Source organism: Microcebus murinus, chromosome 1 (assembly GCF_040939455.1).
Source record: "Microcebus murinus isolate Inina chromosome 1, M.murinus_Inina_mat1.0, whole genome shotgun sequence".
NCBI lineage: Eukaryota > Metazoa > Chordata > Mammalia > Primates > Cheirogaleidae > Microcebus > Microcebus murinus.
Window position 1 is genome coordinate 155,645,644 of NC_134104.1, and position 21,932 is coordinate 155,667,575.

Sequence of the window (21,932 nt, forward strand, 5' to 3'; positions counted from 1 at the left end):
TCAGTGTACTCTGCCAGAGAAGAATCACTGTTATTCCCATTTTACAGATGAGCAAACTGATGCCTGACAAGGGCGATTCTTTACCTTTAAGGTTGTGAGCTTAGTAATAGAAGTACCAGTCTCCAAGCTAGGTCTGCCCACTGGCCAGCATGGCCAGTGCTGTGTCTGCCCACTTGTGGAGGTGTCAAAGCCGTCTCATGGCACTGGGCTCTTGTTATCCACCATCTCCAACCTGTGCTCCTGGCAGGTCACACACAGTGGTGGGTGGGTGCTTGTCCCATGTTTGCCAGAAGGAGAGATGACTGGGCTATGGGAAGCTGTCTGTGGGGGAGGGGTGCCTGAGTAGATGCACAGGATCCCCTTGTATGTCTTGGCTGCCATGCGGGGCCCTGCTGGAACTGAGCCTGAAGTGGCTATTCCAGATGGAGGCATCAAGGCCTCTGCACGTATGGCGGTGTGATTCCCCAAGAAGGCCCCTGGGCACACGTGCTAGTGGAAGCATGCTCTTGGCTGGGCACCATCACCAGGTAGATAGTCCAGGATGGCCCATGTGGGTCACTCTGCCCCTTCCCATGGCTGAGAGCTGCCCCCTCTAAATATAGCCCAGTGGGCTGAGCTCAGGCCTATTTTAGGCCCAGGCGGGGAGGCAGCCAGGCCTTCCCCAGGCTCTCAGAGGAGCCACTGCTGCCTTTGTTCAATCCTGCCACTGGACGCCCTCACTGGCCCCGATTGCCCACCACTTGCCATGCCTGAGGAGACCCAAGAAGGTAGGAAAGGGTAGGAAAAGGTGACCATAGGGAGGGTAAGACCCCAGTCCTGTGACTCTGTGGACCATGGAGAGACCCATCCTCTGTCCCACTGACCTCTGTCTTGACCAGTTATCTATTTTCATGTCCAGTAAAGGGACCTATCCCCATGCATGGAGGAAGAGCTTGCTGTGCCTGAAATCCCTCCCCACCTCAGGCCCTGCTTCACTTTCCTCTGCTGGGCACAGCAGGGAGGGATTGGGGAAGCTACCCAGTTAGGGGTGGGTCAACTATAGGCTGTGCCCAGGTGGGTGTGGGCATCCAGGCAAGCTGCATGGCTAGTTCAGGGAAGAAGCTGGGACTGGGGGTTGGCAGTGATTTCAGGAAGCATTTGGGTACCTGGCCCAGGAACTGGGCAATAAATAGACCAGAGGCTAACTTGGGTCTAAATATCCTCTTGGCCTGGTCAGACTCAGCTAGTTAAGAGCTTGGTGGCCACTTACCTAACTGCTCCACTGCAGGTAAGAAGTATTGAGGCTCAAAGGGCCAGACCAGCAGAGTACAGGAAGCTACAGCTCCAGGGCTGGCCAGGACATAGGACCAACTGTTCCATGGCTCCAGCTCATAGCCCACAACCCAGCTTGGCCTGACCCCTGGTAGGGGGAAATGTTTGCTTTCTTTTGGGGTCTTGATAACACTGTGTATTTTTCCTGTAACAATCAGAATCTACATTCAATTTAGAAAGTGTGGGTAAAGCACAGCAAAGTGCAAAGAGGGAATTTAATATGACCTTTAACCCACCACCCAGATGTAACAACTGGCAGCATCTGTTTTACTTGCTTTTGAGCATATCAAGGGGCAGTTTCAAGTAAATCATGAAGATCAAGTAACTGTCTGAGAGTGACAGACACAGAGAGTACAAGGCCACCCTTGCGCCTATCGGGAGGTGTCCCCCCACTGCCCTCCTGTACTTTGTTATCTAGCTTCCAGGGAGCGTCAGAGCTCTCATGGGACCAAGAGTTTCAAAAAATCAAAGAGGCCGGGCGCGGTGGCTCACACCTGTAATCCTAGCACTCTGGGAGGCCGAGGCGGGCGGATTGCTCGAGGTTGGGAGTTCGAAACCATCCTGAGCGAGACCCCGTCTCTACTAAAAATGGAAAGAAATTAATTGACCAACTAAAAATATATATACAAAAAATTAGCCGGGCATGGTGGCACATGCCTGTAGTCCCAGCTACTTGGGAGGCTGAGGCAGGAGGATCGCTTGAGCCCAGGAGTTTGAGGTTGCTGTGAGCTAGGCTGACGCCACGGCACTCACTCTAGCCTGGGCAACAAAAGTGAGACTCTGTCTCAAAAAAAAAAAAAAAAAAAAAATCAAAGAACAACCAGAAGATAATATAATTAAATGTTTAGAAATCATAAAATGCTTCGATGCTTCTGAAAAAAAAAATTAATTACCCATTCACAGCCTCTACCCATTTAGTCACTGGTCTGTGTACTTTTCTTGTGATTTTAAGAACCCATACAACATATTGCTCAGCCTCTCTAGACAGGAAACCCAATCAAATCAATCAAAAATGGCCATTTCTCATCTTTCAAATTAGCAAATATATGTGTACACGCTTACATGTAAATATTCATTTTCAATGGGGATGCCTAATGGTGGCAATGTACCCTGTTGGGGGCCGTGGACAGCCCTTCTGGAGGACAATTTGATAATAGCTTAAAAAAAAATCCTTGGCCGGGCACAGTGGCTCATGCCTGTAATCTACTCTGGGAGGCCAAGGTGAGAGGATAGCTCGAGCTCAGGAGTTTGAGACCAGCTTCAGCAAGAGTGAGACCCCGTCTCAACTAAAAATATAAAAAAATTAGCCAGGCAACCAAAAATAGAAAAATAAATAAAAATTAAAAAAATAACCAGGTATGGTTGCATGTGCCTGTAGTCCTAGCTACTGGGGAGGCTGAGGCAGGCAGAAGGATCGCTTGAGCCCAGGAGTTTGAGGTTGCTGTGAGCTAGGCTGATGCCACGGCACTCTAGCCCAGGCAACAGAGTGAGACTCTGTCTCAAAAAACAAAAAAAAAAATCCCTGTTCTTGGATGCGATAATTCCACTTCTGGGAATTGCTATAATAACTATTGGGAAATTGGGGACAACCTCCCTACTCAATGATGGATGTCCTGGAGGTTATTAATGCCCAGGTGGCCTCAAAGAGTTGCCTGTAGGAGAGGCCTCAGAGGTATGTGAAACAAAGAAGGTCTCCAGCAGTACTGTGGTGTGAAAGCAGCAAGGATCACAGGAGAACACAGAATCACTGTGTACGTGAAGGAACAACACAGAACCCAGGCTAGGAGGGAATGGCACCACAGTGGCTAGCATGGTGCTCTTTCTGTGCAGGAGAAGAGAAGCCACCAGGCATTGGGTGTGGCCTAATGACTAACTCACAGGGTCTGCAAGGAAACACCAGTGATAACAGAGGCAGGACTGAATTTCATGTGCTGTGGGTTGCAAGGCTGATAAACTATTTGTTAGAAATGAGCTGGCAGAGGAATGCCTGAAAGTCCTTGAAAGGCTTGGAAAATCAATCAGGTGTACCTCCTGTTGTAGATCCAAATCAAGGGTCATTCCTGGTCAGTTTTAGGGGATTTGGAGGCAAATGCCCCACTATCCCCATCCTCCCCAGTCCCTGCTACCTGAAGCCAGCTGGGAGAAGGGGGTGACTCACCTTAGCTGAATCAACCCCATGCTGCCCCTGCAGACACCATGGTGCCAAGGATGTCAAACCAGAGCGGCAGGGGGCCACTGGCCCCCAACTACGTGCAGGAAGTGCGCCTGCATCGAGTGGAGTCCATCAGTGACCTACATAGTGGAGGTGAGGGGAGCAGGGAGGTAGAATGGAGGTGCTGTGGGGACAAAGGTGGGCGCACTTGCTGTCCTACTGATGTCCCCTCCACCCTGCAGGCTCGCTACACCCCTATCTGACTGAAGAGGCACGGCCGTGGGACGAGCTCCTGGGTGTTTTGCCACCGTCACTGTGTGCCCAGGCCAGCTGCGGCCCTGTGTATGGCAGGGGGGGCTTCCTGCTACTGCTCGCGCTACTGGTGCTTACTTGCCTGGCGCTCGCCATCCTGGCTGTCTACCTGAGTGGTAGGGACAACAGGGCACCAGTGGGAAGAGGGCAAGGCAGTGGAGACTGGGAAGCCCTTCTGTGCGGTTGGAAGGAGCAATTGCAGATGCTGCAGCAATGAAGGCTGGGGTGGGGGGTTCTATGGGCAACCCTGGTGCTGGGCTGGGTGGGGGGAGGTTGTAGGATGCCACGGTCTGACTATCTCCCACTCCTGCCTACCCATTTGCAGTGCTGCAGAGTGAATCCCTGCGCATCCTGGCACACACATTGCACACCCAGGAGGAGACAATACTCAAACTTCGCCTAGCCAGCCTCAGCCAGCTTCGGAGACTCAACTCCAGCGAGGCCCGAGCACCCAGCTGAGATGCCACTTTGACCTGGGGCCTGGAGGAGTATGTGTGGGGGTGGGGATAAAGTGACTGCAGGCAGGTCTCTCCTCTCCTGCCACTGGCCACATCTACACTACTTCCTTGGTAAGACCTTTGTCTAAGAACCTGATGTGACTCCACAGCTACCTGACTCTCCTGCCCTCTTCAAGCCAGGCCTAGCCAAGGCTTCTGATGCCCAGGCCTTCCTTTGGGTGGTCCAAGGTCAGGGGAAGGGGCACCAGCCTCCTGGCTCCTCCTGTGGCCTGTCAGTACCCTCTGGCCATCCACAGATGGCAGCTTCAGAAGTGTAGAAATAGCCACTCCCACCCCCCACTGCTGTCTCCCAAACTCTGCCAGGCCTCCACGTGGGAGTCCAGCCTCAACTCTCAAAGACAGGCTGGGCTCTGAGTAGGGGGGTAGAGGGGAGAGGGGCCACCTAGAGAGACTGCCTTGGAGGACAAAGGTGAGATGGAGGAAGATCCAGCTGGGCCCAAGCCTAGGGTGGTGCATGGGGAGGGAGGGTAGACAGAGATAGATACCCAGGAGTCAAGACCACAGAAGGCTGAGCATTCTGTTTAATTATCCCTAATAATCTTTAAAAATCAGCACACAAATCCATTCTAGGTAGCTTTGCCTCCCCAGCTGCTGTGGTGGCATTTGTCTAGATGCCATCTCCCCCAAGGAAATAGGTCATCCCAGGGGAGCAAAGCCTGAGAAAGAAGAGGAAGGGACAGCCCCTCACTGTCTGTCCCACAGCCCTGGGCCACATTTGGCCTGGCCTGAGACAGGGCAGGAAGAGGCCATAGGGCTGAGTACAGGGACGAGGGCCAGGGGCTCAAGTGTCCTGGCCCCCAGCCACTCACTCCTTGTCTGTTTTTGGTTTTGTCATTAAAAAAATAAAGTGACAATTACTGGCAGAGACCAGTTGTTGCACTGTCTTCTGTTAAAAATATGGGCAAGGTGTGGCTAGTCTTCTCTTCTGCTGGTCCTGCTTCACAGGATGTCTGCCCGCTTGTCCCGCACGCGGCTGCGCGCCTTGGTCCGGGCTTTGAAGGCAGCAGCATTGTATAGGTGCTGGGGTGGGACAAAGAGGGATGACCTGGTGAGCTGAGCAGGAGAAAGCCCCCGCAGAGCTCCAGGCCTCCAGGAAACAGGGGAACGGAGGGAAGACAAAGGTGCCCAAGGTGCAAACCTTCTCAAATCGTGGAATTTTGCAGGCTTTCAGTGCAGTGGCATCCAACACCAGCACTGGGCCCAGGCCGAAGATGTCACGGAGCAGCTCGTTGTTCTGGGGACAAAAAGAACAGTAAGCTCAGGCCAGCCTGAAGCAGCCAAGTGCCCCCTCCCTGTCCTTCTCCCCACCTGGAGGTGGTGGTGCATGCCCGAACCCAGCACTTCCTTGAAGGCAGCGTAGATCCTGTGCCGAGCCCAGCTGTCCATGTAGAGCACCTCAAGCCCAAAGCGGACTGTTTCTTCCTCACATTCGCCACCCTGCAGGGTAGAGGGGCCCATGTGACTGGGCTTGCTTGCTGTGCCTGGAGCTGCACTCTCCCTGGGACACACAGATTCTCACCTCAACAAAGTGCAGCACAGCGCGGAAAATAGACCGCTGGCGCCGGCGGTCAGCCTTGGCACGGTATTTGTTGCTGTCAGTGGCCAGAGTGCGCAAGGCACTGCAGAGGGCCTCCATGTCCTCATAAATGAAGTCCTCCTATAGTGGGAGCGATGGATGGTGTCTGGCAGAAGCTTGAGCTCTGCTGGCTCTCAACATGGGGCTACCCAAACCCCTCCTTTCACTGAGAGCCCTTCTCTGCCTGGCCCCTCTGAACCTCTCCTTGGCCTCTGCCTGGCCAGGGACACCCCTACTCAGGGCCCCCATCATAGCACCTAGCATGTGAGTCTGTGTTGGGCCCACCTCCACTGTATAGTGACCTAAGGCCATTCTGTTTTCTGCAGCATTCCCTGCACCTAGCCTGGAATGGGCAGGTGATATTAGCAGGGACCCCACCCCACTCCTGTCCCTCAAACCTCAAGGTCCCGAGCGAGCTCAAAGAGCAGTGCGATGGTTTCGCCGGCAGCAATCCGCAGGTTCACACTTTCACTGGACAAGAGCTGGGGCAGCTGGGGCAGCTGCCTAGGGAAGGGGCAGGCTGAGCTACATGTGTGGGTTGGGGGCCTCTTTGAGATTCCCCTCCTCCTCCCACTGGGCAGCAGCCCCTACCTGTCAAGGATGTGGCTGATGTGGGTGCTGGGGCAGATGGTGAGCAGCAATGCCCAGGCCTGCAGGGCAGCACAGAGCAGGCCATGCAGGCTGGCAGGGACCACTGGAACTGTAGAGCCACCAATGCCACAGGACCGGCTGAAAACACTTTCTAAGCAGGCAAGACAAGAGACCAGGTCCTAGGAGCACACAGAGGCAGGGGAGTGGCTCAGGGGCAGAGCTATGGGCCTAGGTGTTCTACCACCTGTGCCCAAAGACCACTCACTCACCTGGATGTCAGCAGCAGCCACGTAGCAACCCAAGCCAAGAGCAGAAGCACACTGTTGTGAGGACAAGGCCAGGCCATGGTCAGGGGGTGTGGGTAGGTTCCCAGCCAAGGGGTACTCACCCCTCAAAGTAGGGAAGCCTGAAAGCATGTGGAACCCACCAGCCTGCTGAGGGATAAGGCAGGGGAAGGGTTTCATGAGGACACTTACGTGGAGCCGGGCGGCAGGACTAGCTGTGCTGTCACTGAGCACAGAGACCAGCAGAGGCTGCAGGCTGTGGAACAGTTCCTCGCCTTTGGGTCCAGGGCCCAGCTGCACGCAGAGCAGGCCTAGCACGGCGGCAGCCAGGGCCTGCTCCTCACCCTTCCCTGTGGGATGTTTTCAAGTCAGCACATGCAGCAAGGGTCAGGGCCTCCCCAGTTTAAGTCTCCCACGCGCCCCTGGCTCCAACCTTTCTTGAGGCACTTTTCCAGGGCATCAGCCAGTGTGAGGCGGCGCTCTAGCAAGAAATCAGGCAGTAGGCGGGACGCCAGGGCCAGGCGCAGGCTCTCCAGAGCACCTTGCCGGGTCTTGGCACTGGAGGGTGGAAAAGGAAGAGTCATATGCGTCAGCTCTCCCTTGGTCACACTTGGTGTGGGCTGAGCAGGGACCTGGGTGTAGGACTTGGCTGGCAGCCAGGGGTACCTCTTGTCTGTGAGGCAGTCCACATACTCCTTCAGCTTTTCCTCGAGGTCTTCCTGCTGGCCCTGCTCATCCACGACATCCCCCCCTGCAAGGCCAGCTGGTCAGCACTGCTTCTTGCCCTCACTCAAAGGAACCCTCACCAAGTCCCTGCCAAACTGCTACCCACTCTCACCAAGGTTGTCCTCGGCCGTGGCGCTCAGAAGGCTGGGGCATTCACTGGTAGTGCTGCGGGCCTCACTGGCCGCCTCGTCCTCACTGGAACCTGAGTCTGCTTTGGCACTGCTCCGGGCACCTGAGAAGAGTGGAATGGGGCACTCAACCTGCCTCCATTGATGAGGGATGGCAGGGTCCCTCACCCAACCTCATGACCCTATAAGACATAATACTGCCCCCTCTCTGAGATGAAAAAACCAAAGCTGAGGTGGCAGCAGAGGGGCTCATTCAGGGGACTAGAGCCAGGAAGCAGGAGAAAATATAAATATGGAAAGAGGTCTCTCTGTTGATGGCATCAGGCTCTGGCCTCAGGGAGGTAATGCCCACCAAGCCTGCCAGGTCATCCCTAGGCTGGGCCTTCTGCCCTGGGTGGACACACAGGCTCCCCTAGACCCTGGGAAGAACAAGAAGTGAAGTGGCCCCTGACTGCACGAGTCTCTAAAAATGGATGAACACAAGTGAGTTTGAGGGTCAGTAGAGCTAGAGCACTTCTGTGCGTGAGATCTGTTCAGGGCCAAGGGCTGACTTTGGGAGGGTGGCTGTGTGGCAGTGCTCTGGACAGGTTATAATCATCAGGCTGGCTCTATTTCTCAGTACTACTTACACCCCTTGCCTACAGGACAAAGTCCAGCCCACACACTGACCTCCGCTCACCTCTTCTCTTACTATCCTACCTCCCAGAGCAGCCCAGCGTTTCCTCATGTGCTCCACTGTGCTGTGGTCCCTCCAGCTGCCCGGGCTTTGCACAACTTGTTTTCTCTGCATGGTGCTCTCTTCTCCACCTTCTTAGGACTCACCCAGAAGCCCCTAACCTGGGGCCTCCCTGGTTCCTAAGTCTGGGGCTGACAGCATTAAGTGAACATGTTCCATACCCTAGCAGATATTACCCCACCCAAACTACATCAGGGTGGTGGCCAGTTTAAAGCTGTGCTTGGCAGGCACCCCATCCCGGCAGAGTAAACATATGTGTTTACTGCACCAGGACAGGGTACTTACTGGTAGATGCTGATAAGCGAGTCCCAAGCCTCAGGCTCTAGGATACTCACACACCTTCTGCAGCCAGGCCTCCAAGGCCCCAATCCTGTAGCTTCCAAACCGCCCCCTCCCTCTGTTCTCTGGAGCAAGGCATGCCTCCCACCAACTTCCTTGTCCAGTCCAGGAAAGGATCAGGATTTGGCGAGGGAACTGGTGTTCTGCTCTGTCCGGTGGGTTTGTCCACCCAAATAGGCAACTGGGCTGGAAGGCAATGGGGAAACCGAAGCCCAGAGAGGCTGGCTGGGTCACTGCTGGGAGGACAGGCCCCTGGCAGACGGCTGGAAGCAAGTTCAAGTTGGGCACACACGTGGCAGATGCTTGCTGGGGCACGTGCAGGCCTCAGCAGACTTCTGGGAAGCTGCGCCGGACTGGTCGAGAGGGGGTTCCTCACCCTAGGGTCCTCGGGGACACTGAAGGGGACCCACGGAGTGCCCCGCTCAGCTCTAATCAGCTGCTCCCATGCCCCCAACTCACCTCCTCCACGGCGCTGGCCGCCCTTGCGGGGCGCGTGGCCCTTACGAGCGCGAGGCATGCCAGGAATTGGGCGCGGGGTGGGGGCGCAGAGGGAGGAGGGTCAGGGACCCGGCGGGTGGGGGCTCCAGACCAGCGAGACGCCGGCCGGTAAGCTGCGATGAGATTTGTCCAGACGACGGGAGCCACACGCCGCGCGCGCCACCATCTTCGCGAGGCCCCCCGCCCTGCCAAACGGGTAGCCGGGAAGGCGAGTTCCAGGCTATCCGGTTCAGACCCACATCCACGCGGTTAAAACTACTATTCCCAGGGGGGCTGCGCGCGCTAATCGCCGCTGGCCAGCTGGGCATAGAGCACCACGGGAATTGTAGTCCACTCCTGGGAGCCACAAGCCAACGACGCTCTAGCTGAACTATGCACCCACAATGCCCTGCGCAGTCCCCCACCCCGCCCCGCGTCTTGCACAAGTGCGCAATCGCTAACTTTGAAGCTTCCCTCTGTGGAGCACCAACGCTGGACCAGCGTCTCAGGACACTTGCAGCAGGGCACCCGCCACAGGGCCTACAGGGCTGCCTGGGTCTGAGGACCACAGGGAAGAGCTCCAGGCTTGGTAGAACAGAGGGAACAGTCAAACATCAGGTAGTGAAAGAAAAAGTTACTTTATGATTAAAGCAGAGTACAGACAACAACTTAGCACTTACAGACCTTCCCCAAGTTCTTCTTGGGGCACATTTACCCCTGGACAGATCTCCCGTGACCTCTCCATGGACCTAGTGAGGTGTAGGCACAAAGTAACTGGAACCTGACTCCCCTAGGTTGCTTCCTTGTCATGAAGAGTCTGATGTTCTTAGAGGGCCTCTGGTTTTATAAGTGTTTTTATCTGGTCATTTCTACCCCTCAGGGATCCCAAGGAAAGCAGGATGGAAGTGGAATGTGTGCTTGGGAGGACTGACTGTAAGCTGAATAGAGCATGAGTGGGACAGAGTTGCTCCAGGACTTGGGAGAGTGGCAGCAGGGAAAGGAGGAGGCAGGGGTAGGGACTCCTGGCTTTATGCTGCTTCCTTAGGCCCAGGCCTGCGCTCCTGGCAGGTAGGGCCACCCCAGCCCCAGTAACAGCGGCAGCTGAATGACTTCCAATCTCCAAAGCTGCCATCTGGCCGTAGGTGCAGAAAGGCTTCCGTCTGTCCTGGGTCTCTCCGGGCACAGCGCCCATGGCCATGGCACCGCTGGTGACTGCAGGCCATGGCTGCCCTGGTTGTGTTGATCACATATGGGCCCAGGGTGCCCACCAGGTAGTCATGGAGATGCCAACACTTCTTCTGAGAAGGGAAAGGATGTCAATGCTCCTGCTCTATGGCCTTGTCATGGCCTCTCCCCCACCCTGTGATCCCAGCATGTGCTGCATGACAGGATGAAGGGGGCAATGATCACCTCAGAGCTGGAGAAGCTTAGGTCCCCCCAGAGCACCACGCCGGTCGCCCCCAGTGCTGCGCTCACACCAATGGTCTGCACAAGGTCATCCTGGAGGCAGAGAGCTGCTAAGCCAGGACTATGTGGGCCAGATCCAAGTAGGCCAACCTCCATCTTCTAGAGACTGTTCTGGTTCACTGCCATGATCTGATTCTACTTCTAGAGTCAGGCTCCTCTGTACTGAACTTTTTCTTTTTTTTTGAGACAGAGTCTCACTCTGTTGCCCGGGCTAGAGTGCCGTGGCGTCAGCCTCGCTCACAGCAACCTCAAACTCCTGGGCTCAAGTGATCCTCCTGCCCCAGCCGCCCTAGTAGCTGGGACTACAGGCATGTGCCACCATGCCCGGCTAATTTTTTCTATATATTTTAGTTGGCCAATTAATTTTCTATTTTTAGTAGAGACGGGGTCTCGCTCTTGCTCAGGCTGGTTTCAAATTCCTGACCTTGAGCAATCTGCCCGCCTTGGCCTCCCAGAGTGCTAGGATTACAGGCGTGAGCCACCATGCCCGGCTATATATTTTTAGTTGGCCAATTTATTTCTTTCTATTTTTAGTAGAGATGGGGCTTTGCTCTTGCTCAGGCTGGTCTCGAACTCCTGACCTTGAGCTATCCACCTGCTTTAGCCTCCCAGAGTGCTAGGATTACAGGCGTGAGCCACTGCATCCAGCCATGTACTGAACCTCTTAACTGGCTTCTCAGGCCTTCCACTCAAAATGTCTCCCTTCAGATCAGAGAGGTCCAAAGGCTGGGTCTTGCCTTACTCCTCAAGATCTCCCAGGGCCACGCCCTCCTTGTCAGATGCTTTAGGATAGGTCCTTCCCCTCAGAACCCCCACATCAGGACCTCCCTCTCAAATCCCGCTGGGCCAGGTCCTGTCTTCAGACCTTCCTAGAACAAGGCCATGCCTCCCAATTCAAATCCCTAGACCTCAGCTTCCACTTACCTGGGACAGGAACCTCCCAGAGCTCCGGTGTGTTAGGCGGGCGTAGGCCAGGACTGGTAAGGGATGTGGGTGCCCAGCAAGGGCCACACGGAAGGCCTCCTCCAGGCGGTGTCGGACAAAGGCCTGGTGGTGGGCAGGCGGCAGTCTGGGTGGAAGGTAGATGCTGGGGAAGAGGGCACTGGAGGCAGCCCAGAGCCAATGCAGTTGGGTGTTACGGGCAAGGGTAGCTGCATGACAGTGGCCCGTGTAATTGGAAGCCATACTGTGCCAGCCATTGCCACAGGCTGGGTAGCGATAGAAGCCCCAGAGCCCATGGGGCCGCAGTGCCTGGCCCAGCCGCAGCGTTTTTTCCATCAGTGCACGGGCTGCCTGTTCAAAGCCAGTGTGAGCCTTGTGGAGCTGCTCCTGAGGGTCCAGGTCAGGGAACACTTGTTGTGCCCAAGTCCAGGAAGCTGCCTGATAGGCTTGGCGGCGGCCCCAGTTTCCAGCCCAGAGTGGACACCACTCCTCCCAGTCTAGCACTGCCAGGCCAGCAAAGCTGGGTTGCAGGCTGTGGTAGATCTGGTAGGCAGCCCGTGCCAGGTGGTGGTCAAGGGGCACAGCCTGGGGGATGCCCCCATTGTGAGCTGTGCCCCTAGGCCCAAGGTAGGGATACAGGCCAAGACGGTTCTTGTAGAAGATGGTGATGTTCTGGCCATAGAAATGCTGGCCATGATTGGCTATGATGCCCAGGACATTGAGTGGCAGGTGCACACCAAAGCGAGCCTTACAGTGGGCTGAGGGTACATTCCACAGCACGGAGAAGGGGCGTTCAGGGGCCTGCAGCAGGGGTTGGCCATATTCCAGGCACAGGGCTACCCACAGTGCCAGGGCTGTGCCTAGCTGCATGGTCACACCCCAGGGATGGCAACCTGCAGGAGAGAGGGAGTTTGAGCTTAGAGTCCATGGCCATGGCCACACCTTCCACACAGCAAGGAAAGTTGGGAAAACTCCCCCAGTTCTTCCCCATAAGGATGGGGAGCTGGAGAAATCATGGTTCCCCAGGGGTCCCATAGGAATCTCAGAGCAGCCACATCTCAACAGCTTCCCTCCTATGTTCTCAATCTGTAAAAATACTGCTGTGTCCTCTGATAACTCCCCCACCCACAGCTGTCACAAGTCCCCTTCTTTCCTCTGTCCATCTTGTTCCCTGCCCCAAGAATACTCAGCTCCCATCTCCCAACTAACTGCCTGGCTTAGTTCCTACTCAGCACTCAAGTCTCTGTTATGACATCACCTACCCTGGGAGGTCACCTGGATCCCTAGGTAGAGTGAAGGCATTTGGGTTCCTTAAGCCTTTGTACCTCCCTTGTATCATATGCCTATTTGTCTCCCTATCTGTCCCTTTGGGTGGAGACCCTACCTGTCTAGTTCACCACTGCCTACTCCCAACCAGAGCTTGACACAGTGTCAAGGTGCTCAGGGAATGGTAATGAGTGAACAGGGAAGAGAACAGCCACTCAGTCCCCTGGGCCTAGCAGGGTGAGAGGGGCAAAAGACAGGTGTCCTCTCATCAGTGGCCCCAGGGCCAAGGTAGATCTGGGGCTTTTGCAGGAATAGGGGACCTGAGAGATGAGGGTGGGAGTCAACAAATAAACTGTCATGGCCACACCCAACAGAAGCCTTTATTCAGCCACACTGATGGCTCTGAGCCAGAGCTATGGAGGCACTTCCTGGCCCCACTGGTACCCAGGAAACATGCCCAGGCTAAAGCTGCCCCCCAGTGGCTAGGGGCTGAGGTATGGCCAGTGGGCTGAGGCCAGTACTGTCCCACACAGTCCACTGACCCAGAATAGCAGTCCCTTGCCCTGGGTGGCCTTCAGATGTCCTTCTCCATCCAGAATATGGGGCATCCCCTCAGGTCTTTGTATTGTGTTTCCAGCAGGTTTTTTGGACAGTTCCCTGATGGAGTTGGGGGTGAGGTGGTCAGGGGCTCAGGCAGGGGAGGTGGTGGTGGCAATGGAGGCCCCTTGGGGCCCCTTGGGGGAACTTGGGCCATCAGGTTTGGGGCCTTGTAGGGTGGCCGGGAAGAGGGGACCCTGGGGAAGGCACTGAGCAGGGTGGTGGGCAGCCGTCGGCTGGTGAAGACCAGGCCCTGCACAGGCTCACCCAGCCGGTAGCCCAGGTGGGCATAGAATTGCATCTGGTCATGGGTGGTGAGGTGTAGCCTGCGGAACCCCCGGGCCCGAGCAAAAACCTCTAGGCCTTCCATGAGTCGGCGGCCAAAGCCACGGCCCCTGAGGGCCCGGGCCACCACCACTGTCTCCACTAAAAGGCTCTGGGGCCTGTCCAGCACCCGTGAGAGGCGGGCATGGCCCACCACAATGGGTGCTGCTTTGGGCATGTGTGGGGCGCTCAGCAGCATCAGGCAGAGGGGGAAGGCATCTGAGGACTGGCCCAAGGAGTGTAGGCGGGAGGCGCGGCTGCGGGGCCATTGCTCATTGATGAGGTCGGCACAAGCATCCAAGAGCTCAGGTCGGCAGTGCACAGGCTCCAGGGTCAACTCAGCCAGGTTGGGGGCTGGGGTCTCCTCTGGCTGGGGTTCAGGATCCAGGTTAAGCTCAGCCAGGCCGGGTCTGAGGGTCATCTCTGGTTGGCGTGTGGAATCCAGGGTCAGCTCAGCTAGCTGGGGGCTCAGGGTCAGCTCTGGCTGATGTGTGGGATCCAGGGTTAACTTGATCAGGCTGGATCTCAGGGTCAACTCTGGTTGGCATGCCAGATCCAGAGGCAGCTCAGCTGGGCTGGCATTGAGGATCACCTCCATCCAGTGCGTAGGCGCTAGGGCAGGGGTCAGCTTGGCTGGGCCAGGGCTCAGAGTCGGCTCTTGCCTACACGTAGGATCCAGGCTCAGATGAGTCAGGCTAGGAGCCAAGGTCACCTCCTACTAGGTTGCAGGTGGCTCAGCGCCAGGCTGGAGGTTAAAACCACAGTCTCCAGGCAGTGACATCTCCTCAGACCACAAGGGCTCTCCTCCTGTAGAGAACAGCCATGGTGGGCTGTGCCAGGAGGGAAGATGGGTTGGGGCAGGGAAGGCTAGCAGAGCACAAGGGGGCATACTGAAACTGGTGAGTGGTGGGTTGTACCTTGTCCCACACTCATCTGATGGCACAGGTGACCTGGAAGAAACCCATACCCTATACCAGCAATAGGGGAGAGCAGGGGAGATGGATCCAGGTGTCCTGCCCCACGTTGGAGAGAGGCTGAGGGCGACAATAAGCTGCTGAAGGCTGGAGCAGAACCCAGGAGTCCTGGCCCCAGCCTGCTCTGGCTACAAAGTTGTCCTCCCCAGGATCTCACTGTGTGCCAAGACAGCCAACCCAGCTTACTTGTTGGCCATTCTGTCTCTAGTAGTCCATCACTATGGCCTCGGAAAGAACATGCAAACCAGACAACACATTCCCTGTTTAAACCCACCCAAGCTTCCCTTCAGAGGAAACACTGGCCCCAGAAGTTCCCCTTCTTCTCCCTACATTTCAACTCTCCTCCAGCTGCTGGCCTTTTCAACCAGCTGGACCATGCCCACCACCTCATCAGTACTGGAGCCCCCCTTACCCACCCAGCAGGCTCAGTTTTCCCCTCCTTTGACTGCCTTCTCTGCCTGAAGCACAGAGCCCATGCCCAGTATGCAATTCTCCCACCTCAGACACTTTGAGTATGGACCCAACTGTCCCCTCAGATGGGGCCCCAGCGGCACCAGCACTAGGCCTGGCCCAGCCACACAGCAGTGTCGCCTTTGCAGGCCTGGTTCCCTACTGGCCTGAGTTTCACAGCCACCCTAGATAAAGACCACAGCTTCCTTCCTATATCCACAGGGTGTCCAACGGCCACCAGGTTGGGGGCCCAGGCCTCCTGCACCCAAACCCCACTGTTTGCCCACCTTAACCAAGGTCTTGCTGGCAGAAGGGTCTATGCCCAGGGGTGGGGGGAATTTTTGTGGTGGGTGGGCAGCTGGGTCCTACCCCTCTGCTCACCTGCTCCAGAGGGGGCCTCCTAGGTCCCCTTCCCCACCTCCCCTTATCAGGCCCATTCAACACTGGTCAGTAACAGGCAACCCCCTCCCCTCACACCACATCCCATTCACAGAGCTATACGCCCCTCACCTGCATCAGCGCACCTCTACGTCTGAAGGGAGGAAGCCCCAAGATCCGCCCCTAGGCAGGGAGCCCCAGGGCTGCCCGGCCGGCTTAACCCCTTCAGTGCCGACCCACCCAATAGGGGCGTGGCGAGGCTCCGGGTGCTCAGAGAGGGGCTGTCCCGTGTCTCTCGTGCCTTGGTGTCCTCCTCCCCCCTAGTGGGACACAGGCCGTGGAGCTTTTGGGGATGGGGCTTCGAAATCTTGACTTGTGGGTAGGCGTGGCTCGGCATGCTCTGGGTGGGAACGGCCGACGCAGGGAGGGAATGCAAGTCTGCATGGGCACTTGGGGACTGTACACGCGGGGAGGACGCACAGACAGCGCGTGGGGAAGGGTGTACTGACATGTTGACGCCGGCCTCTAGGAAGTTCTGCGTCCTCGCTCCGCCGGGCTCGGTATCTCTCTCTGCTTCTGGCTCGGACTCCTCAGTCAGCCAGCGCCGGCCCCCAGCGGTGTGGCGGACGTACTGCAGCGGTCGCGGCCAGCGGCGCACCACCGAGTCCTAAATCTACCCGGGCGGCCAGGCCCCGCCCCGGCTTGCGCGCGCCGCCGCTTAGGCCCCGCCCCTGGTTCTGAGCGTCACAAGACTGACCGGCGCAGACTCAGTCTCTGCCCCTCCCTCTCCGACTGAGCCGCCTCGCATGTGCGGGTGGCTTCGCCTCCCCACTACCCAGCCCCATACCGGTCTCGCCCCTGGCTCGGGTCCCGCCTCTACTCGGCTCCGCGGAGGCCCCGCCCCGGCCCGGCGCAAACCGCTCCTCCCGCCGGTCCGCTTCCGCCTAGCCCCGCGCAGGCTCAGACGGCCTCGCTTCAGCTCCCGCCGGCCTCCGGCACCGGTGCAGTCTGGAAACGGTCAGACCACGTGGAGCTTTCTCCTGAAATTGGGCCCCACCCTGGGAAGCAGCGGTCCTCAGACATCCGACCTGGGTGGGAGAGAGGATCCTTTCCTGTGCCCTCTGGATACCAGGGCCTGGACATTTTAGGCAGTCAATAAACAGCTAAGTAAATCATGACTGCTTTATTTGCTGGGTGGGTGCCTGCCAGTGGATTCAGGGGTCGTGCAGGGCTGATTATTATTAACACCCAGTAGGAGCACAAGGGCTCTACCTCTGGAGCCAGCAGCCTGGGTTTGAATCTCAGCTTCTCCCTTTTCTTGTGCAACCTTGGGTTAAGTGCTTACTCTCCTTGTGATTGCCTCGGTTTCCTCATATAGCCTCGTGAGAATTGAGTGAGTTAGTCCACTTAAAATGCCTAGCACGGGGCTGGGCAAAGAATAGGCGCTCAAATGTCAGCTTTTGTGATTGTTGTAGTCAAAGCCTGGTTCAGTGAGTCTGGAGGAATTGTCTGTGACCCTATCAAGTAGATGCATGTGGACATGGAGTGGATGGTGTCTGCCGGTGGTCCTAACTCCTTATGCAACTATCTGGGTCTATAAGCATGCATGTGTATGCAGGGCATATGGCCACAGCGATGGCTGAGTGTACTCTTGACTGTGACCAGGACTTGTATGACTGTGCCTGTATTTAAGAAAGCTGTGGGCTGGGCACGGTGGCTCATACCTGTAATCCTAGCACTCTGGGAGGCCGAGGCAGGCAGATCCTTTGAGCTCAGGAGTTTGAGACCAGCCTGAGCAAGAGCAGACCCTGTCTCTACTAAAAAAATAGAAAGAAATTAGCTAGACAACTAAAAAAGATATGTAAAAAAAAATTAGCTGGGCATGGCGTGCCTGTAGTCCCAGCTACTGGGGAGGCTGAGGCAGGAGGATCACTTGAGCCCAGGAGTTTGAGGTTGCTGTGAGTGAGGCTGACACCACAGCACTCTAGCCTGGGCAACAGAGTGAGACTGTCTCAAAAAAAAAAAAAAAGAAGAAAGAAAGAAAGCTATGGCAAGGCCCAAAGTGCATTTAGTGCTTGATGTGTGCAACCCAGTGTGTGGCCAATCACCCCATGCTCTGCTGCTCACACTGTGGTCCCCGCCAGCCACTGTAGCAGTGACATTTAAACTCTGTAGCCATCTGTGCCCGATCCTCAAGTGAGAGGGCACCCTGCAGGGTCAGGGATCTGCCACTGGGAGTGAGCTGGATGGAGAAACTGGCAGGGTTGAGCATGAGGAGGGCCTCAGGGTGGCTGGGGCGGCGGGCACAGCGGCCATGGCCGGAACACAGAGCTTGACTGCAGAGACGAGCCCCACTGGTCACGTTCAGGATGAAGGGTCCCAGTGTGGTGTCCACGTACTCCTTGATGGCCTGGCACGATTCCTGGGTGGGAGGGGAATGTCAGGGACACCACAGCCATGCATAGACTCACCTAGGACATTGAGACACTCACCTGCTGGCCAGTCAGGACTTTGCAGGTAGAAAGAGTGAGCTGGGGTCCCCCCAAGTCAGCTGGATGGCCCCCCACCCCCACCCTCTCCTCAGGCCTAAGCTTACCTTGGTTCTTGTATTTTCCCAGCTCACCCAGAGCACCACTCCTGCTGCCCCCTGGGCCGCACTCTCCCCCAGGCTGTGCTCCAGCTCCTCCTGGGAAGGAGGAAGTAGTTCTGTGAGGCCTCCCCCCACCCCCTTGCGGCAGATTGCTATTATACCATTGAATGGGATAAATAATTTGTAACCTTCACCTGGGGCTGCTCTGGCCCTGGTGGCCAGAAGGCAAGCTTGTCTTTCCTCCCTCTAGCCTATGGGGGCCAGCATCTTTTCTTTTTAGAGATAGAGTCCTCTGTTGCCCAGGCTCAAGCTTCTGGCCTCAAGCACTCCTCCTGCCTTAGCCTCCCAAAGTGCTGGGACTACAGGTGTGAGCCACTGCACCCAGCCTACATTTTTCTGATAAATGCTGAATTCCCTGTGCCTAGCACAGAACTTGGCACAAAGTAGATGCTCAATGTGCGAATGAGTGGATGAAAGTGTCCCAAGTCTAAAGTGTCCAAGGCTGTGGTGGCCTCAGCTGCTGGACCTAATGCCTGACAAGGCATGCTGACGAGGGGGGCAGGGTCACAAAAGAAGACTCACCACGGGCAGAAAGCGGTTCGTCATGTCATAGAAGATCTGAGCATAGGGTAGCACCGGCAGATTGGGGTCCCTGGCAGCCACAGCCACACGGAGTGCCTCACCAACACGGTGTCGCACATACATCTGTGTCTTCCCTGTGCCCTCCAGTGCTGGAGGCACATAGATGCTGGGATAGAGGGCATAGCTGTGGCGCCACAGCCATCCTAGCTGGTCGTTCTCCTCACTGATGTCTGGTGGGCATAGGCCGGTGTAGTTGGAGCTTGAAAAGTCATTGTTGTAGCAGTCAGGGAAGTCATAGAAGCCCCAGAGGCCAAGAGGACGCAGTGCCCACCCCAACTGGAGGGTGCCTGCCATCCAGGCCTGCGCAGCCCTCTCGAACTGCTCCCGGGCTGCCTTCTTCACCCAAGAAGCTGGCCAATCAGGGTGCTGTGCCTGTACCAGTGCCTCTGAGCGCTGCCTGTAAATGTCTTTGGTGTCCCAGTTGAAGGCCCAGCGTGGGCGCCATGCCTCCCAGTCGATGACTGCCAGCCCCGAGAAGTCAGGTGCAGGCATGGCAGCCTGGATGTCCTGGAATGTGCGGGTCAGGTGGGCATCCAGGCTGGCATTCTGGGGCAGGCCTCCAAACACAGGCTCTCCAGCAGGCGTGTAATAGGGGTAGGTACCCAGCTGGGAACTATAGAAAAGTGTCACATCAGGGCCATGGGAGGTCTGCCCTGGGTTGACTAGCACATCAAAGACACTGACATCCACATCCACGCCATGCTTCAGACACGACTGGGTGTTTGCGTTCCAGATGGTGGCGAAGGGCTGGTTAGGTACCACAGGACCCCTGGAGCCTTGGGCCATGACGAGTGATGTCAGGAAGAGGTCGCAGATGCAAAACAGCTGGGCTGTCATGGTATGGAGCTGGTCTAGGGAAACCTGGCCAGGGAGGCAGAGTTGAGAGCAGGCAATGAACTCTCTGATCCTTGCTCTTTAATCACCCCTGCTCTGGTTTCAGTTAAATACTGACCTGGAGTGGGTGAGGGATGCAACGGGCAGAGGAGACACATGGAGGGGAGCACGGCCACTGGAGGGTATATCTGAGCTGTCTGGCCTCTGCCATCTGTTTCCCACAAACCTTGCATTGAGGGCTAAATTTGCCCACCCCTATTCCGCAAGGGCCACTGAAGCCATGACAGCTGTTCTGGGAAGAGTGGCTGAGAGCCGGGCCCTCAACTCACAGGCTGGCCTAAATGACAAGGGAGCCTTTCCTCTCTCTTCCACCAGAAATCCTGGCCAGCCATTCCAGGAAGGATGTTCAGTGACTAAGAACAGGTCAGTCCAGCCCTCCTGTACACCCACCAGTCTACCCACGTGTCCCTGCTGACCTCAGGGCTGAAGGGCCTCATCCTCCAGGCTTCCTGACCCCAGGGTGGAGGCCTACGCAGGGCCCGGCTGGATTCCTGGATTCCGTTCCTCAACTCTGACCCCAGCCAGGCCAGAGACTGTCGGAGGAAGAAGCTGCTGCTGGAAATCCTGAGCTTTTGTAGAGGTCACCCCACCCAGCCGAGGGGCGGGCCGAGGGGCGGGCCCTGGATTGGGAGGCCAGGACAGGCAGCAAAGCTACCTCGGAATCCGCCCCCCCAGCAAAAGGACAGTGGTGGGTGGTAAGGCTGGGCCAGCAGCAGCCCCTCCCACTCAGCCACTAGGACAGGGCTTTGTGGCTTTACTGGGGCTGGAGGGGGTGGCAGATCCAGCTGGGCAGGCCTGTTTGTGGTACTGGAGTCTGGGGTGCCTCAGGACTGTGTACTCAGGGAGTGTCCTTCCCCCACATGACTGCATTATGACATTGGTGGGCCCTAGGTACTTTTGCCTTTGGGGACCCCTTCCTTCTTAAAGGAAATCTTTTTTTTTGGAGACAGAGTCGCATTCTGTCCCACAAGCTAGAGTGCAGTGGCATCCACAGCTCACTGTCACCTCCAGTTCTAGGCTCAAGCGATCCTCCTGGCTCAGCTTCCTGAGTAGCTGGGACTACAGAGGCACACCACCACGCCCAGCTAATTTTTCTATTTTTTGTAGGGATGGGGGTCTATTTTTTGTAGGGATGGGGACCAGCTCAGGCTGGTCTTGGACTCCTGGCCTCAAGTGATTCTCACGCCTCAGCCTCCTACTAGGATTACAGGCACGAGCCACGCGCCCAGCCAAGAAATCTTGAAATATATTTTACAATTATGTTGATATAAAGATGAATATAATCCAGACTGGGTTCACTATTACATATTCATTATCAATATATTTATATTTTTTCTTCTGATTAAAAAAATTCAAACATTTTTATGAGTCCCTAGAAGTATTGTGGTCCTCGGCCCCATGCTAGTGGATAAGTGATCCCTGCTTTAGAGACCTGCTTCTGAAAGGCTCTGTATTCAGGAAGTCGGGACTGTGTCATTACCCTTCGTGTATGTGCTGGGTCAGCGATCGTGTCTTCGTGAAGCCCCAGTTAGTGGCCATCTGGGCCTCCGCACAAATTCTAGTGGTGAGTACGTGCGAATGTGGGACACAGTGCCTGGGACTGGGTGTGTGAGCCCCTGCTGTCTTGTGAGCATGAGACCCCATGACTGAGTGACCACCGGTATGATCACGGGTCTATCAGTGAGCATATGCTTGTTCATTCATTTGTGGCTTTACTTGCTCACTAATTCAGAAGCTGGTTATTTTTTTTCCTTTTTCTATTTTAGTACCCAGACCTTTTCTCTCGAGAAGCTGGTTATTGAGACCTGCGTGGTGCTCAGGCCCAGGCTTGCCTGCAAGGGTGGGGTGAAGGAAGCACATGTCCCTGCCCATGGTGAAGTGCTTCCCGGGTCTGCAGCCAAGTCTGAGCCTGAGCTACTGAATCCCCAGCACAGTAGCCACCGGAGCAACAGCACTCAGTTCACTACCATCTGGGTTTGGTCCTCCAGGCTGGCTGGGATGAAGCTGGCAAGGCTGAGGGAAATGAGGGCCCAGGGTGCTGGGGACTGTCAGCACATCAGCATGAGACCCTTGCAGAGGATTGAGCCACAGAGGCGGTGGCTGCTGATCCTGTTCAGGAGGCAGGGTCCCAGAGTAATGCCCACGTAGGCCCAGACAACCTGGCACAACTCTCAAGGGCTGAGGCAAAAGGAGGACACTGAGGATCCATGCTACCTCTTGGTGCCCTGAGAAACCTCTTCTCCAGCTGGCGTTGGTCC

The 21,932-nt window shown here is 56.3% G+C and overlaps 5 protein-coding genes across 15 annotated transcripts; 1 reads left to right on the top strand and 4 right to left on the bottom strand.

The window, feature by feature from the left end:
- Positions 1–346: 346 nt before the first annotated feature.
- LSMEM2 (leucine rich single-pass membrane protein 2) lies at positions 347–4,707 on the top strand. The gene is made up of 5 exons (XM_076002190.1): positions 347–446; positions 603–767; positions 3,503–3,616; positions 3,706–3,891; positions 4,101–4,707. The coding sequence occupies exons 1-5, from the start codon at positions 347–349 to the stop codon at positions 4,232–4,234; spliced, it is 699 nt and encodes a 232-aa protein (XP_075858305.1). The 3' UTR covers positions 4,235–4,707.
- Positions 4,708–4,785: 78 nt separating this feature from the next.
- IFRD2 (interferon related developmental regulator 2) lies at positions 4,786–9,358 on the bottom strand. 6 transcript variants are annotated; one of them, XM_012771360.3, is made up of 12 exons: positions 9,133–9,358; positions 7,583–7,702; positions 7,411–7,495; positions 7,178–7,302; positions 6,937–7,094; positions 6,730–6,780; positions 6,461–6,639; positions 6,268–6,373; positions 5,813–5,950; positions 5,602–5,730; positions 5,432–5,527; positions 4,786–5,313 (listed from the first exon to the last, which is right to left on the bottom strand). In XM_012771360.3, the coding sequence occupies exons 1-12, from the start codon at positions 9,188–9,190 to the stop codon at positions 5,233–5,235; spliced, it is 1,326 nt and encodes a 441-aa protein (XP_012626814.3). In that variant the 5' UTR covers positions 9,191–9,358; the 3' UTR covers positions 4,786–5,232. The 6 variants fall into 6 exon arrangements, with proteins under 6 accessions (XP_012626814.3, XP_075864007.1, XP_075864013.1 ...); XM_076007892.1 differs by lacking the exon at positions 9,133–9,358 and adding an exon at positions 8,298–8,496; XM_076007898.1 differs by lacking the exon at positions 7,411–7,495 and having other exon boundaries at positions 9,133–9,350.
- Positions 9,359–9,769: 411 nt separating this feature from the next.
- Positions 9,770–16,190, bottom strand: HYAL3 (hyaluronidase 3). Of its 3 annotated transcripts, none has more exons than XM_012771365.2 (4): positions 16,058–16,190; positions 11,542–12,452; positions 10,561–10,650; positions 9,770–10,448 (listed from the first exon to the last, which is right to left on the bottom strand). In XM_012771365.2, exons 2-4 carry the CDS (start codon positions 12,427–12,429, stop codon positions 10,179–10,181), a joined length of 1,248 nt encoding a protein of 415 aa, XP_012626819.1. In that variant the 5' UTR covers positions 12,430–12,452; positions 16,058–16,190; the 3' UTR covers positions 9,770–10,178. The 3 variants fall into 3 exon arrangements, with proteins under 3 accessions (XP_012626819.1, XP_012626820.1, XP_012626821.1); XM_012771366.2 differs by lacking the exon at positions 16,058–16,190 and adding an exon at positions 15,681–15,778; XM_012771367.2 differs by lacking the exon at positions 10,561–10,650.
- Positions 13,179–16,146, bottom strand: NAA80 (N-alpha-acetyltransferase 80, NatH catalytic subunit). 2 transcript variants are annotated; one of them, XM_012771369.3, is made up of 2 exons: positions 16,058–16,146; positions 13,179–14,553 (listed from the first exon to the last, which is right to left on the bottom strand). In XM_012771369.3, exon 2 carries the CDS (start codon positions 14,342–14,344, stop codon positions 13,400–13,402), a length of 945 nt encoding a protein of 314 aa, XP_012626823.1. In that variant the 5' UTR covers positions 14,345–14,553; positions 16,058–16,146; the 3' UTR covers positions 13,179–13,399. The 2 variants fall into 2 exon arrangements, with proteins under 2 accessions (XP_012626823.1, XP_075864035.1); XM_076007920.1 differs by lacking the exon at positions 16,058–16,146 and adding an exon at positions 15,681–15,774 and having other exon boundaries at positions 13,179–14,576.
- Positions 16,191–16,716: 526 nt separating the features above from the next.
- HYAL1 (hyaluronidase 1) lies at positions 16,717–20,260 on the bottom strand. Of its 3 annotated transcripts, XR_012921659.1 has the most exons (5): positions 20,091–20,257; positions 18,721–19,641; positions 18,145–18,234; positions 17,273–17,970; positions 16,717–16,820 (listed from the first exon to the last, which is right to left on the bottom strand). XR_012921659.1 is itself a non-coding variant. In XM_012771371.3 (4 exons), exons 1-4 carry the CDS (start codon positions 20,109–20,111, stop codon positions 17,653–17,655), a joined length of 1,350 nt encoding a protein of 449 aa, XP_012626825.2. In that variant the 5' UTR covers positions 20,112–20,257; the 3' UTR covers positions 16,717–17,652. The 3 variants fall into 3 exon arrangements, 2 of the variants coding, with proteins under 2 accessions (XP_012626825.2, XP_075864025.1); XM_012771371.3 differs by having other exon boundaries at positions 16,717–17,970; XM_076007910.1 differs by lacking the exon at positions 18,145–18,234 and having other exon boundaries at positions 16,717–17,970; positions 20,091–20,260.
- Positions 20,261–21,932: the final 1,672 nt, after the last annotated feature.

Coding starts and splice junctions, on each gene's coding strand:
- HYAL1 (XM_012771371.3), bottom strand. CDS start 20,111: ATGAGGCCCTTCAGCCCTGAG. Junction 19,642..20,090: donor TGAGGCCCTTCAGCCCTGAG/GTCAGCAGGGAC, acceptor CTCCCTGGCCAG/GTTTCCCTAGACCAGCTCCA. Junction 17,971..18,144: donor GGGAAAATACAAGAACCAAG/GTAAGCTTAGGC, acceptor CCTCCCACCCAG/GAATCGTGCCAGGCCATCAA.
- IFRD2 (XM_076007892.1), bottom strand. CDS start 8,388: ATGCAGAGAAAACAAGTTGTGCAAAGCCCGGGCAGCTGGAGGGACCAC. Junction 7,095..7,177: donor GGAAAAGTGCCTCAAGAAAG/GTTGGAGCCAGG, acceptor AACATCCCACAG/GGAAGGGTGAGGAGCAGGCC. Junction 5,314..5,431: donor AAATTCCACGATTTGAGAAG/GTTTGCACCTTG, acceptor GTCCCACCCCAG/CACCTATACAATGCTGCTGC.
- NAA80 (XM_012771369.3), bottom strand. CDS start 14,344: ATGGAGGTGATCCTCAATGCCAGCCCAGCTGAGCTGCCTCTGGATCTG.
- HYAL3 (XM_012771365.2), bottom strand. CDS start 12,429: ATGCAGCTAGGCACAGCCCTGGCACTGTGGGTAGCCCTGTGCCTGGAA. Junction 10,651..11,541: donor CTGGGAGGTTCCTGTCCCAG/GTAAGTGGAAGC, acceptor CTCTGCCTCCAG/GATGACCTTGTGCAGACCAT. Junction 10,449..10,560: donor TAAGCTTCTCCAGCTCTGAG/GTGATCATTGCC, acceptor TTCCCTTCTCAG/AAGAAGTGTTGGCATCTCCA.
- LSMEM2 (XM_076002190.1), top strand. CDS start 347: ATGCACAGGATCCCCTTGTATGTCTTGGCTGCCATGCGGGGCCCTGCT. Junction 447..602: donor AGGCATCAAGGCCTCTGCAC/GTATGGCGGTGT, acceptor CTCTAAATATAG/CCCAGTGGGCTGAGCTCAGG. Junction 3,892..4,100: donor CCTGGCTGTCTACCTGAGTG/GTAGGGACAACA, acceptor ACCCATTTGCAG/TGCTGCAGAGTGAATCCCTG.